Below are 15,915 nucleotides of genomic sequence, written 5' to 3'. Positions count from 1 at the left end.
GGCTCTGCCTGTTTTTTTTGGCTATGTGGGGCAATCAGTGCTACTGGCCTGTACAGGCAAGGCTCCTCAACTTTTCCTCTGCTTCATTGATGACTACAACAATGTTGCCTCATGCACTGTTGACTTTATCCACTTAGCTGCCAACTTCCACCCTGATCTCAAATTCACCTTGTCCACCTCCAACAACACTTTCCCCTTTCTTGATCTTTCTGTCTCCATCTTGGCTGACAAACTTGACAGATATTTTCTACAAACCCACCAACTCCCACAGCTACCTCGACTACACCTCTTTACACCCTACTCCCTGAAAGGATTCCATTCCTTTTTTGCAATTCCTTCATCACCATCGATCTGCTCTCAGGACAAGGTCTTGCATGTGAGGTCATCCAAGATGTCATCCATCTTCAAAAAAAAACATGGTTACTCCTCTACTACCATCAACTCGGCCCTCACCAGGGGACAGGATTACCTTTGTCCTCACCTACTACCCCATCAGTCTCTGCATCCAACATATTGTCCTCTACAATTTCCCCCAACTATTACATGATCTCACTACTAAACACATCATCCCTGTTCTTCCTTCCATGAGGACAGCTTGCTCCATCATCTATTTCCCTCCCCACCAATCAGTCCTTCCAAGTAAACAAACATTTGTGAATATGCAAGGATTAACTACTGCATCCGGTGCTCCCATTGTGGCATGACTGGATGGATCCAAATTGCTTTGTTCGGCACCTTAGCTTTGTTGCAATGGCAGGATTCTCCCAGTGGCCAACCATTTCATTTCACCGCCCTATTCCCATGCCAGCATGTCTGGACTGGGGCCGCTCACAGATTGGAGGAACAACATCTCAAGATCCACCTGGGCACCCTCCGACTGGATGCATTAACATAGACTTCTCTGGTTTCCATAGCCTCCCCCATTCCCCGTCTCTCCTCGGTCTCTCTTTCCCTTTCTCTCCATCTCCTTTCCTCTAGCTCTGAATTCAAAGAGCTGCCACCCCCTTTCATCAATTTTCACCTTTCCTCCACTGTCCTGCTGACAAATTATCACCCTATGTCCGTTGGCCTGTGCTCCTTACCCTGTCCTTTCCTCCCTTTTCCCCCAGCCTTTTTACTCAGGTACCTTTCTGCTTTTTGCTCACACTTTGAAGAAGGTCTCAGGCCTGAAACAGTTGTTATGTATCTTTACCTCCTATGGACGCTGTGAGACCTGCCGAGTTCTGCAGACTTCTCAGTTTCACTCTGACACAACATGTTCGGACAGCAGCAGGGTGTGTGGTGGACTTGCAGCAGCAGGTCATTACAGCAGGTGTCTCCGTGTGGTGTGGAAGGGTAAGGAGGACATGTCTGAGAGATGCTTCATGCAGGGTTGGCTCCTGAGGAGAATTTTAGGACCTGAATCTGTATGACCGATTTCAGCCCAGCCAGGATTTCACTACACCCCTGAGCTTGCTCAATAGTCAATGCAACAGGACTGCAGCTCACTCCTCTACCATCTAGCCTTTCCTCAGATTTATTGACAGTGTACATATATGACATCACATACAACCCTGAGATTCCTTTTTCCTGTGGGCAAGGTAGAATTATCACTTATTGGTAAATGTAAAAAAACTGTACAGAATGTACACAAAAAGAAATGTAAACAAACATCAATACAAAGAGAATTTTTTAAAAATCATGAAGTGCAAAAATAAGAGTCTTTAAATGAGTCACTGATTGAGTTGGTGTTGAGGAGTCTCGTCGTGGAGGGTAGCAGCTGTTCCTGAACCTGGTGGTGTGAGTCTTAGAATAGAACACTACAGCGCAGTATAGTCCCTTCGACCCTCGATGTTGTGCCAACCTATATGTCCCTTCCTAAAAAAATGTACTAAACCCTCCCTACCCTATAACCCTCTATTTTTCTTTCATTATGTCTAAGAGTATCTTAAATGCCTCTAATGTTTCAGCTTCAATACCCTTCCCAGCAAGGCATTCCAGGCACCCACAACTCTGATGTCTCCCCTATATTTCCCTCCCTTCACTTTGTATATATGTTCTCTGGTGTTTGTTGATCCTGCCCTGGGAAACAAATACTGCCTGTCCACCCTCTCTATGCCTCTCATAATCTTGTAGACCTCTATCAAGTCTTCTCTCATCCTACGCTCCAAAGAGAAAAAATCCCAACTCTGCTAACCTTCCCTCACAAGACTTGTTTCCCCAATCCAGGCAACATTCTAGTAAAGCTCCTCTGCACCCTTTACTTGGCTTCCACATCCTTCCTATAATGAGATGACTAGAACTGAACACAATACTCTAAGTGTGGTCTGACCAAAGATTTGTAGAGTTGCAACATGACCTTTCTATTCCTGAATTCAATCCCCTATTAATCAATCCAAGCCCCCCCCCCCCCCTTAGCCCTCTTAACTATCCTGTCAACTTGTGTGGTGACCTTGAGGGATGTATGGATTTGCACCCGAAAGTCCCTCTGTTATCCACACTCTTAAGTAACCGACCATTAACCCAGCATTCTGGTTTCTCCTTCCCAAATGCATCACCTCACACTTATCCAGATTGAACACCATCTGCCACTTTTCTGCCCAACTCTGCATCCTGTCTCTATCCTCTTGCAACCTTCCGACAACCTTCAGCTCCATTCACAACTCCTCCAACCTCATCCACCAACCTCCAGGCAGAATACTTTCCTTCCACTACTACTCTCTGCTTTCTTCCTACATGCCAATTTTTTAATTCTTACAGCTACTTTTCCACTGATCCCCTGACTCATGACTTTCTGGATGAGTCTCTCGTGGGGGGACCTTGTCAAATGTCTTGCAAAAATATATATAGACCACATCTACTGCCCTACCCTCGTCAATTTCTTTTGTTACCTCCTCAAAAAAACTCCATTAGACTCGTGAGGCACGGACTTCCCTTCAGAAAGCCATGCTGACTATCCTTGAGTAGCATCCACTTATGCTAATGATCATATATCTGATCCTTAAGAATCTTCTCCATTAGTTTACATACCACTGGTGCAAGTTTCATTGGTCTACAATTCTCAGGGTTCTCCCTATTACCTTTTTAAAATAATTTGCCATTTTCCAATCCTCTGATACCACCCTTGTGGCCAAAGAGGATTCAAAGATCATAGCAACTGCCCAAGCTATCTCTTCTCTCATTTCCCACAGTAGCTTGGGGTATATTACATCCAGCATTGGGGATTTATCAATCTTGATATTTTTAGGAAGATCCAACACTTCCACTTCCTTAATCTCCACATTTATCCAATGCACAGGCCGGTTTAATTTCAACCTAACTGACATCAAAGTCTTTTTCTCTTGTGAATACTGATGCAAATTATTTATTTAAGACCTCCCCAACTCCAGGCACATGTTTCCTCCTTTATCCTTTAGCGGCTCCACCTTCACACTCATAATCCTTCTGTCCTTCACATACTCATAGAACGCCTTGGGATTCTCCTTAATTCTACATGCCAAGGCTTTCTCATGACCACTTCAAGCTCTCCCAAGTTCTTTTTAAAGCTCCTTCTTAGCAACCATATACTTTTCATGAACCCATCTTCTTCAGTCTACTGAATGCTTCCTTTTTCCTGACCTGTTTTGTCAGCCACTGTTCCCTTTTCCTACCATCTTTTCCTTGTTCCAGTGGGACAAACCCATCTTCAACCCTGCTTAAGTGGTCCCTGAACTTCCTCTACATTACTTCTCTGCTTTCACCCTTAAACATCGGTTTCCAATTTATTCTCTCTCATTCCTGCCTCATCTCTTCATAATTAGCTCTTCCCCAATTTAGCACTTTCCCACATTGATTGTTTATATCCTATTTCATAGCTATGCTGAAGATAAGGGAGTTGTGGTCACTCTCACCAAAATGCTCCCCCACCGAGAGGTTAATCAATGACCAGGTTCATTCCCCAAAACCAGATCCAGTATGGCCTCTCTGGTCAGCTGGTCCACATACTGTGTCAGGAATCCTTCTTGTACACATCTGATAAATTCAGCCTCATCTATCCCTCTTGCAGTCAGTAGATGCCAGTCAATACTAGGAAAGTTGAAATAGCCCATAACTACAACCCAGCATTTCCTGCACCATTCCAAAATCTATCTGCTTTTTGGTGTCCCAAGGGCTATTTGGTAGCCTATAACTACTCCCAATACAGTGATAGCAGCCTTCCTATTTCTGACTTCTACCCACACTGACTCAGTGGACACTCCTTCTGCAGCATCCTCCCTTTCTATAGCTGTGATCACCAGAAATATTACTCTACTCCCTCCCTCTCCTACCTCTATTATTTTTAAAACACCTAAACCCTTGTACCTGCATCAGCCAGTCTTGCCCTTCCTCCAGACAAATTTCAGTAACGGCCACTACATTGTTGTTCCATGTACTGATCCATGCTCTAAGTTCATCCCCATTATTCCTTTTACTCCTAGCAGTGAAATAGACACATTTCAACCACTCTAACTGACTACATTTGTGTTCTGTCCCTGCCTGTCCTTCCTCTCCAACTCAGAGCACATATAGCATCATACTTTTGTCCTTCTACCCTAATCTCTGTCCTCACATTCTGATTCCCACCCTTCTGTCAAATGAGTTTAAACCTTCCCAAACAGCTCTAGCAAACCTGATCACCAGGACTGCCCTAACCGCTGCCTCCACTCTTAAGTTAATTAAAGAAACTTACCAGCCTTACCTCACTGGGAGCAAGGTCTCCAAAGCTTCTTGAGTCAAAGCTCCACTCCTATACTTACACACTGGGCTGCTCCACCTGAGCTACTCTTCCTTTTATTGGTCCCTGCCAATTATCTCAATTACTCCCTCATGCACTCTGCTTAACCCTTCAGTTGCCCTTCTAACATTTTTTAAATACTAACTTGACTCGCCTCTCTCTCCCGCAATTCGAATAGCGCTAAGCCCTGCTTCGAACACTTGTAGCATCTATACCTCTTTCCTGCAGATAGCAGTGAGAGCAGAGCATATGTCGGGTGGTGTGGATTGCATTCCCTGTAAATGTTATCGATGGTGGGGAGGCTTTTGCCTGTGATATCCGGGGCTATTTCCACTACCTTTTGCAGGGCTTTATGCTCAGGGGTGTTGGTGTCCCCATGCCAGACCGTGATGCAACCGATCAGCACAGTTTCCACCACACTTTCTCCATCTATCCTTGTAAGTAGTGTGCCTTTTCACCCAGCAGTTGAATACTCCCACTCCTTGCAACCACATAACAAGCTTTGAAAAGGTTCCAGTGAAAATCAGGCCACTCCTGCAGAGGAGTAGCTGATGCTTTCTGCTGGGAGCTGTGTGTCATCCTGAAGGTAATGTCTTAGGCAGAAGAACTGCACCACTATTGCATGCCATCCTGGGAGATGTTCAACAAGCTTGGAGGGAGTCGTCACCAAGGTTCACGCATGCAGCCATGACTTGGGCTCCCTCTTCAATCAGGAGATGCAGAATCAAGCCGGGAAACTGGCATTCATCTTGCCCCAGAAGGAATCCTTCCATTCTTCTGGACATCAGCAGCAAAAGTAGTGGAAATGAGCAAAGAATCCAACCAGTACCAAAATCGAGGTCTCCAGATGTTTTATGATCAGTCGTTGGCCCTTGTAGGAAAACATTAACAGCATTCTTATACAAGGAGCTTAGCCAGTTGGGGACTTTCTCTTCCAGCTTTTGCAGTTTCCTCAGGCCAGGGTTAAGCTATACTACCTGTTGCAGTGGTTCCCAACCTTCTACTTTCCACTCACATACCACTTTAAATATACCCTATGCCATAAGTGTTCCGTGATTAGTAAGGGATTGCTTAAGGTGGTATGTGAGTGGGAAGGGAAGGATGAGAATCACTGCTCTAGACACAATTATTACTGAAACATTTTGCTTGAGAAAAATTGTCATTGGCCCATTTCCTTTGGAGTTATGAAACGGTGCACATAACAAATCAATTTGGAATGATTAAAACAGTGGTTTTCAAACTTTTTCTTTCCACCCACATACCACCTTAAGCAATCCCTTATTAATCGCAGAACACTTATGGCATAGGGATTACTTAAAGTGGTATGTGAGTGGAAAGTAAAAGATTGGGAACCACTATGTTAGAGGATCATGAAAATAAAACAAAAAAGAAGATTCTAGAACTCTAAAATAAAAACAGAAAATGCTGAAAACACTCACTAGGCCAGGCCACAGTTGTGCGAAAAGAAACAGCTTCTCTCCTTCCCACTTGTCAGACTGGGAAGGAAGAAAAATAACTTTGTTGTTAAACAAGAAAGCCTCTAGATGCTGGAATTGGATGCAATACATAAATGTGCTGGAGAACTCAGCAGGTCGAACAGCATCCAGAGGAAGTAAAGGGTAACCAATGTTTTGGCCTGGTTCCTTCGTCAGGCCTGAAATGTTGGTTACCCTTTACTTCCTATGGATGCTTTGTAACCTGCTGAGTTCTCCAGCATATTTGTGTATTACAAAGAAACTTGGGAAGGTCTCTGACAGGCTAAAACTATCAAGGCCATGGGCATCAGTTGTAACTAGATTTATCTGGTTCATTCAGAAAATGGGAGCAGTAAGAGAATGAGAACGTAGGTCAAAAATGTGGTAGTATGTGGAGTGACACAGTTGGCGAAGCGGTTAGCATAACACCTTTTACAGTGCCAACGATTGAGACCTGGGTTCAAATCCCGTGCTGTCTGTAAGGAGTTTGTACGTTCTTCGTGTGTCTGCGTGAGTTTTCCATAGGGGCTCTGATTTCCTCCCATTGTTGAAAATATACCTGGGGTGTAGGTTAATTGGGTAGCATGGACTTGTGGACCAAAATGGCCTTTAACCGTGCTGCATGGCAAAATTAATTTAAAAAATAATTTGTCAAATGCAGAGCAGAACTTAGGCACATGGATTTAAGAAAAATGGAGGGTTTTAGGCTGTGAGGGAAGGGAGGTCATGGAGCAGGTTTACATAGGTCAGAATGACATTGTTGGCCTTAGGGCCGAGTAGTGTACTGCTCTATGAGCTTGTAACTTCACTGGGAGTGGAGCACATGCACAGGCTGACCTGCCTGCATATTAATAGGGGACACAAGATTGACTTCCAGTGAACTCAAGAAACAACTCATTATGTAATACATAATGTAGTAGGTTCTGTGAATACAAGGCTAGAGTGTGTCTTTCCACATCAGATGAATACTCCACAGGACATAGGAACAGAAAGAGGGTATTCAGCCCATTGAGTAGTGGGTACTCTGTCAGGCACAATCAAATTACAAGAGCTATGTTGATCATCCTTAGTAGACCATGGTGATATGCACATACTATTTCCCATCAGATGACTGAGAAAGCGAAAAGAGCTGTCATTACTTTTATGACATAGTAACCATAGCTCCTTAGTATGTTATTTATACAGAATGACCTAATTTCAGGATTGCTCTTACAGGGAATCATATTTACATTGTGAGCATTGCAGAAAGCCAATTTGGACCAATCCAGGTGGTTATATGCCCAGTCCTTTTCTGCAGTTCTCTCACATCGATTATTAATTCTAAACAATCTTGTACCAGTAATCCTAAATTGATCTGTTAATTTCATGAAATGTCCTAGAATATGTCAGGACAGTGAAAATTATAGACGAGAAATATAATTTGCAAGATTGAAAGTTCCCTATCCCATCCTCCCTCTGCCTCTCAACAGCTGTGTAAGAAAATAATTAGATTTGTCAGTGAACAGGAAGAAAGACGTCAGTATCAATGGGTGGAAGCAGCTGAAATGGGATAATGTCTAAATAGCCACCTAAGCTCTTAGATCCTCACTGTCAGCATGTTAATGGGGTCAGCAGCAATGCTGAAACAGGACTTTAACACTCCTTAGTTAAGTAAACAATGCAGTTCAATTTGCTTGATGCATTGATTGAAGAGAATTGTCTTTTTTTAGGAAGAAACAGTGGACAGAAATGTTTAAATTCAAGCAAAGACGTCAGAGTTTGTTTGCAAATTACAAACAAGGACAAAATTTAAATGCAGCTCAGCAACAGACTGATTTGGCACTAGTGAAAGAAAAGACTTTGAAACCATGGAATTCCATGCATGAACTTGGGTCCGATATCTATGAAGTTAAATACGATGATGAAACAGATTCTGATGAAGAGTTACCAACTGTCCTTCAATACAAGCCAGGTTCTTCCTTTAAAGACTACAAGCTGAATATTAATGTTGGAGGCAAAATATTCCAGATCAACTACCTTGCTGCTGCTCGATTTCCTAAAACCAGAATTGGAAAATTGGCTACTTACACTGATCCCACAAGGAAATTGGATCTGTGTGATGACTACAGTGTAAAAGAAAATGAATATTTCTTTGATCGGGATCCTGAAATATTTCACCATATCTTTAACTTTTACAGGAATGGAGTCTTGTGGATTAAAAATGAGCTCTGCCCCAGAAATTTTCTTGAAGAGATCCACTATTGGGGTATTCGGATCAAAAACACTAATAGGTGTTGCAGGATCTCCTTTGAGGAGAGGCAGGATGAGTTAAACGAACAGCTAAAGGTACAGCGAGAACTTCAAGCTGAACTTGAAGTGGAAGAAGATGAGGAGCATTTCCGACACTTGATTTATGGTCACCAAAGAAGAATAATCTGGAATTTGGTGGAAAAGCCTTTCTCTTCGGTTACAGCCAAATTGATGGCAGTGACTTCCAGTATGTTTGTGGTCATCTCCATTGTAGCCATGGCCTTGAACACTGTTGAAGAAATGCAGTACAAGAGTCCTGCTGGCCAACTGAGTGGCCATACCTACATGGAACATGTTGAAACCATTTGCATTATTTTTTTTACTACAGAGTACCTGCTAAGGATCATGTCGACCCCTGATATTGAGAAGTTTGCACAAAGTGCTCTAAATGCTGTTGATCTCATTGCAATCCTCCCCTTCTATCTCCAGATCACCCTGGAATGTTTTGAGGATGAAGACTATGGGAGGCATGATCAAGATATTGAGAAGGTGGGCAGAGTGGGAAAAGTTGGCCAGGTGTTGAGGATCATGAGACTGATGAGAATTTTCCGTATTTTAAAGCTTGCCCGGCATTCCACTGGACTGAGGGCATTTGGCTTCACATTGAAGCAATGTTACCAGCAGGTTGGCTGCCTTTTTCTCTTTATAGCAATGGGCATATTCTCCTTTTCTGCTCTGGTCTTCTCTGTTGAACATGATGTTCCAGGAACTAACTTTACATCCATACCCCATGCCTGGTGGTGGGCTGCAGTGAGTACAAAATACCAATTTTAAATTACTGGACAATAGTTACTTGTTTACAAGGTATAGATCTTCAAGGCTTAAAATTATTGCAAGGTATGTTATAAGGGGAAAGAGTAATTGTAAGGGAGAGGGATACAAATATTCTTTATCCACTGTGATTGGGTGCATGTCCTTCTTCCCTGCCTTTAAAATATCTTATGACTACGGACAAAGAACAGTACAGCACAGGAATAGGCCCTTCAGCCCAAGGACTGTGCCAAATATGATGTCAAATTAAATTAAAACTCTGCTACTTGAACATGATACATATTCCTCCATTCCCTGGATATCCATGTGTCTTTCCAGAAGTCTCTTAAACACTACTATTGTATTTGATTCTACTACTATCCCAAGCAGCCTGTTCCAAGCAACAGCCACTCTGTGTACACAAAAAAAAACTTGCCCACACACCTTTAAATTTATCTTGCATGCACGTCTTCTAGTATTTGACATTTTTACACAGGTGAAAAAAAAATCTGACTGTCTCCCCTTTCTACGCCTCTCATAATTTAAAGAAAACTTCTATCAGGACTTTCCTCAGCCTCGGATACAAACAAACCAAGTCTGTCCAATCTTTCCCCAAAGCTCATGCTCTCTAATCCAAGCACCATCTTGATAAGTCTCTTATATACAAGTTTTAGCAAAGGAGTACTGCATATCTGACGCTTTTTATGATGTTATGGATTACATTGTACCAAATGTGACCTTGCCTCTTGATACATCCTTGATTTGCACCAACAACTTAGGATGAACTTGTACCAAACTTTATTTCTGAAATACTTATTTTAAGCTATATGCTGATTAACAGTAGTGAGCAGGTCTATCACTGTCAGTTCTTGACAGGTTAGGACGACGATTGAATGGGAAGTGAACTTGCAATGAAGGAAAATAATGGAAGTTAATTACATAAAATGATGATCTCAAAAAGACTAGAAAAGGCCACACAATTATTTTTAATAGAATCTTGTTAATTATGATATTTACATATAAATAATCTACTCTACCATCTGATACAATCTGTCACAATATTTTAATCATCTTAATCAGTTTCTCTGCACCTTTGAAGTGAATAATTCAGTTTTATAATGTTCTTATAGGCTGCATCTAAATCTTTTCCAATAAGTCTTTATCATTCATTGTCCAAAATAGCCATCTGAAGTAATCTCCTGTACATTTTAAATGCTGCCTTTTTCAGAAGTTTTACTTTCTTTCAACAAGCCAAAGCTTCTTCCTTCAATAAACCAGAAGATTGTCTAAAGAGAACCTAATTGTATTGACCTGAAATTCCAAGTGGCAGTGTTTGCCCATGATTGTGATCCACTTCATTGCAGTTAAAGTTTTCTATAAAAACAGGTCTCAATTTAAGTAAATTCCAACTTGTATGATATTCTGCCAACAATACAAACAAAATCTTCCTGGGAATGGGTATTTGCTTTTGTTCCAATCAGTCATTCTGGGGGGAAATTCTCATATTGCTCTCACTTTGAAAAATTTTCCCTCAAGCGTAAATTTTAAAAGCAAAATGAATAAAGCACTGTTTTATATTTACATTTCTCTAATACAAAAGACATCTACATTAGTTCCTGTACGGGGGTTTCCTTAATTTTACTGTCTAAGTTACCTCCAGACACATCTTCCCTTCTCCTTCCCTCTCAGCCTTCTGCAGGGACTGCTCCCACAGTGATTCCCTCATTCACCAAATGCACCCATGGCATGTACCCTGGTGACCACAGTACTTTCAAGTGAAGCAACACTTCACTTGTAATCTGTAGGGGCCATCTACTGTATCTGGTGGCCCCCATTTTTCTTCAGAGAGACTGGACACAGACTGGGAGTTTCGCTGAGTTCCTTGGCTCTGTCCGTCGCAATAGAGTGGATCTCCCAATGGCCATCCATTTCAATTCCCCACCCAATTCCCTTGCTGTCATGTCAGTCTATGGTCTCGTGCACTACCAGGCTGAGACCACCTACAAATTGGAGGAACAATACTTCATATTCCAAATGGGCACCTTCCAGCTGGACGGCCTTAACATTCACCTCCAGTTTCTGCTATTTGCTCCCCTATCCCTATGTCTCCTTTCCTTTACCTCAGCCTGTGTCTTTGCCCCAGTTCTGCATTCACAGTGCCAAACAACCCTCCCCTATCAATTCTCAGCATTCTCTTTCCTGTCCTCCTATCCATATCCAATTAAAAGTTTTGTCTGATGGTCTGTATTCCTTTCCTGCCTTTTTCCTTCTTCCCAGCCTTTTAATTCAGTTGATTGCCTACTCATAACTTGAAGAAGGGCTCAGACCCAAAACATCAGTTATATATCTTTACCTCCTATGGACACTGTGAGACCTGCTGAATTCCTCCAGCATTTCTGTATCTTCAGCACATTTGCCTCTGTAGCTCCTTTTTATTAATAATTTTGCACTTCATTTTTCCCACATCTTTCACTCCCATTTAATTCTCACATCAGTAACCTGCATTTTTCAGCCCTTCCGTTCACAGTCAGATCATTGTGTGTTGCTGTAGTAACAGTGAGATGATAAAATGAGTGCTCCAGCTCCAATTGCTGTTTCAGTATTATCTTTCCATATCTAAACACCACACTTCATTTATCCCATCAGATTTTGAAAACTGAAGTAAAAGGATGTGAACTCCAAGATTGTTTTTAAACTTCTCTCCTCCACTTTACTAAACTCATTTTATGTAGGGGGAAAATGGAAGAATTATTGAATAGAGATGTGGAACTGATTAAGCAGGGAGGGGTAGTTGATGAGCAACTTTGCACTCTTCTGACCTGTATAAGCATGTCATAGTGGGACTAAACAGTGTTTTTAAAACTGCCCCCCTAAACTCTCATTCCACCTTAAGGAATCCCTAGGCCATAAGTGCTCTGTAATTAGTAAGGGATTGCTTAAGGTGGTATGTGAGTGGGAAGAAAAAAGTTTTAAACTGACTGTTTTAATTGTACCTAATTGACTCGTTATGTGCACAGTTTCATAACTCCAAAGGAAACAGGCCAATGACAATTTTTCTCAAGCAAAATAATTCAGTAACAACTGGGTCTAGAACAGTGGTTCTCAACCTTCCCTTCCCACTGGACTAAAATAATCCACCCAGCTACCCCACATGTCATCAACTAGCCTATCAAACATGCTTTAATCTCCCTCTTTCTTGTCATTGCTTGGTCCAAGGTGAAAAACTGAATTTACCTCAATCTTTTTTGACTCTTAGATTCCCTCCAATTTGTCAGAATGCATGACCAACACCACACAGAGGATATGCAAATACTTTTCCTGCTAATTATTGGGAAGATCAAGCCATTATCTTCTGTTCAGATCAGTGCGTACTTTAACCAGGGGAAAATTTGGGCTGCGTTACAGAGATGGAAATAATAATGATACATGACAGTCTTAGTGTCATAATTAAGGTTGAGATAAGCTGTTGACCATATTTCCATCTCTGTAACATAGCCCAAATTTTTCCTTACCTTAGAAGTTAAGACCCTAAATATCTAGAATTCTCATAAACTCCCCTTGCACTTCTCTTTCCTCCTATTCCATTTCTTAAAATGTATTTATTTTACCATATCAAACAACTTCAAATTATGGGACATGATGTCAATTATTTGTGAAGTATTTTGGAATGTTTAGCCGCTTTTAGGTGTTCCGAGGAAGATTATGCGCCTGCAGGTGCAGCTAGTGGAGTTCAACTGGCATGTTTAGGTGGCCACGGAATGGGTGGCTTTCTGGCACTTAAACTAGACATCTAGCAGCAAAAGCCGGCTACTCGGGACAGTGGCCTAGTCCCGCCCACACTGCCTTGATGTTATTTACAGCATATCAAGGCATGCCTGACAAACAACTCAGGCATGACTTGACTCGCGCTGCCAGTCTTCTGCCCGCCTGACTCCCGCTGCCAGTCTCTTCCCCCCTTGCTTGCCCAACTAACTCCCGCTGCCGGTCTCTCCCCCCTCGCTGGCCCAACTCCTATTGCTGGTCTCTCCCCCACCCGCTCTCCCGACTCCCGCCTGCCTGACTCCCGCTGCCGGTCTCTCTCCCCCCACTTCCCCACTCACCGGACTCCTGCTGCCGGTCTCCCACCCACCTGACTCCTGCTGCCGGTCTCTCCCCCTCACTCGCCCGACTCACCATTCAAAGCAGGAGTCGATGACTGATGATGTCACCGCGACGTCATCAGCCCGCCCCCTGGCAGCCCGGCCGCTTTCAGCTGCAACAGACGATACTCGAAGCAGGATATTATGCCTCCTGGAGAAGGGTTATGTAAGTAGAGACCTCCTGGCCGGCTTTTCTGGTTTCAGATGGGCACCCAACAGTCACACAGGAGTATAACGTGCGGCTTTACAGTCGGGTATTGTGGCCATCTGAAAGCGGCTTTTGTGATGTGCGTAGAAGCTGTTGTGTTAAATAACAGACATGTATTTCTAGGAAAATGTACATTCTACTTTGAATTGGCATCAAGTAAGGGAGGAAAATTAATAAGGAAAAGGCCAATTAATTCCTACAAAATAATCCTCTGGATAAGAGATCTATTAGCCTGCATTGGCATGTCCATCTCAATGCAAGACCTAGAAAGTTTTAGAAAGTAGAAGAAAGGTCTTCAGTTAATGGGAATACAAGAATAGCTGGGATTGGTCTCAACCAGAGATTATTTGAATAGAAGTTTTATAAAGGTGAACATGGTAATTGTTGGAGGAAATAAGAAATATTTCTGGTAAATGTCAAGTGATTGTTAAAAGAATCAACACGATGAAATATTATAATGCAGCATTTGTTTCTGTCATCTGTAATGCACAATTAAGAAGAAAATTCAGCTAAATAAATCATTGAAGAAAAATTCATTATAAGGCTAGAGAAAATGCATGACCCGGGACTAATTGAACAATTCTGTCAAAAGGCTGGAAAACATGTAAAGATACTAATTTAGCACTGCACTTGCATACCTCCTTCAGTGTTTGTTCCATTCATGCAACTTAAAAGCATGCCGTCTATCCATTTTCACAGGCCTTTTAAAAATAATGATGTAATCAATGTACTTTCTAAATTAGGATTTTATTTGATTACAGGTCAGCATTTCCACAGTGGGCTATGGGGATGTCTGCCCAGAAACGATCCTTGGAAGAACTTTTGCTTTCAGCTGCATTGCATTTGGAATAATTTTAAATGGTATGCCAATCTCCATCCTCTATAATAAATTCTCAGATTATTATTCACAGCTCAAAAGCTATGAATATACAACTTCCTCAAAGCAGAGAGGACAAGTTAATTTTATGGAGAGAACGCGGAGAAGGATGGCGGAGTGCTGCGGAGGAGTCCCACACCATCATTTGCCAAGAGAGCAATAACATTTCCCAGAAAATGATCTGAAGTGATAGATGCATTCCTACTTTCCACATAACTGTTTTGAAGATTTTTTTCCAATATCACAATGGAGAAAGCAAATGAGCACACGCTCAGAAAAATGAAGAATATCATACAAGTGGAAGTATTCTGTATTAGATTTTTATGGTTAAACAGATCAGTTTTCAATGTGTAATGAAAAATGTATTCTTTGTATTTCTTTCAGACAAAAAAATTCACAAAGAAACTTGTCTGGATTAAATATTAATGATGCAGGTAAAAGATAACTTTATATGTAAGATATGATATAAAAAAATTCCCGACATAAGTCAGCAAATGTAGATTCAGAGGGCAGATAAAAGCCTTCTCAATGAAGTGACTCCAAAATCAGATTCGAATGAAAGAACCATTGGAGGATTGTCTGGAAAAGGGAAGTGATGACAGTGGATTTGTACTGAGACCGATGTTTTTCAACAATTACAAATGATCTGGAAATTGGAGGCATAGTCTCAAAAATTTCAGATATTAAAATAGGATTCTAGTTGATTATTTGGAAATATAAGAATAGCAAATTAATTTTGATATATCAAAATATAAGTATGATGGAACAAGAGGCTTGTCAGATTATATTTAAAAATAGTGGTTAGAAGGGGAGAGAAATTCAAAATGCAGAAGTATAATTAAATAAAAGTAGCATTCAAATTTGGTTATTGACTGCAAATGAAACACTGAGGAAACATATCTAGAGGAATGATATACAAAGATAGCAAATTATTGCTAAATACATGTAGAACTTTGTTTAAATACAAATGACTTACTTTGTCCTGTATTCTATGTAAAGGATATTGTAGCACTCAAGAAAGGATAGAAAAGCTTCTCTACAAAAATCTATTATTTTTTATTATACTATTAAAATTAAGAGATGGAACTACAAAGAAAGATTAATACAATGTGATTTTTTTCCTCAGGTTTATAAAATACAGATTCTGTAACATTTCAATAATGAGGATTCAGAAAAAAAAAATGCACCCATTAGTGGGATTGTGAGCAAAAAATGAAACAGAGAAAAATACAAAATAAAGAATTTAATTGGAATTTCTTTACATGAAAAGTAATTGTGAAACGTGCATGGATAATTGAAGCAGATAGCTCTGATGTGTTTAAATGGCTGATCTATAAATAATGGAAAAGAGCCATGTATAGAGTTTTAATATTATCATACACCAATTTTATAAAATAACCTTTTCCCCTGGCTTTTGATATTACACAATTCGGCAAACAAATTCA

General features: G+C 41.2%; 1 protein-coding gene across 1 annotated transcript; it reads left to right on the top strand.

Moving 5' to 3' along the window:
- The first annotated feature begins 7,935 nt into the window (after nt 1-7,935).
- kcnv2a (potassium channel, subfamily V, member 2a) lies at nt 7,936-15,700 on the top strand. Its single transcript, XM_069927443.1, has 4 exons — nt 7,936-9,246; nt 14,355-14,454; nt 14,855-14,904; nt 15,597-15,700. The coding sequence occupies exons 1-3, from the start codon at nt 7,936-7,938 to the stop codon at nt 14,887-14,889; spliced, it is 1,446 nt and encodes a 481-aa protein (XP_069783544.1). The 3' UTR covers nt 14,890-14,904; nt 15,597-15,700.
- The last annotated feature ends 215 nt before the right edge of the window (nt 15,701-15,915 follow it).

This window comes from Narcine bancroftii, chromosome 1 (assembly GCF_036971445.1).
Source record: "Narcine bancroftii isolate sNarBan1 chromosome 1, sNarBan1.hap1, whole genome shotgun sequence".
In the NCBI taxonomy this organism is placed as follows: Eukaryota; Metazoa; Chordata; class Chondrichthyes; order Torpediniformes; family Narcinidae; genus Narcine; species Narcine bancroftii.
The sequence above is the reverse complement of the archived record's forward strand: the minus strand, read 5'-3'. Positions and strand labels throughout refer to the sequence as shown.

Excerpts from the sequence above, each read along its gene's own strand:
- kcnv2a (XM_069927443.1), top strand. The coding sequence starts at position 7,936 with ATGTTTAAATTCAAGCAAAGACGTCAGAGTTTGTTTGCAAATTACAAA. Across the intron at positions 9,247-14,354 it reads ATGCCTGGTGGTGGGCTGCA|GTCAGCATTTCCACAGTGGG; the intron begins GTGAGTACAAAA and ends ATTTGATTACAG. Across the intron at positions 14,455-14,854 it reads ATTTGGAATAATTTTAAATG|ACAAAAAAATTCACAAAGAA; the intron begins GTATGCCAATCT and ends TATTTCTTTCAG.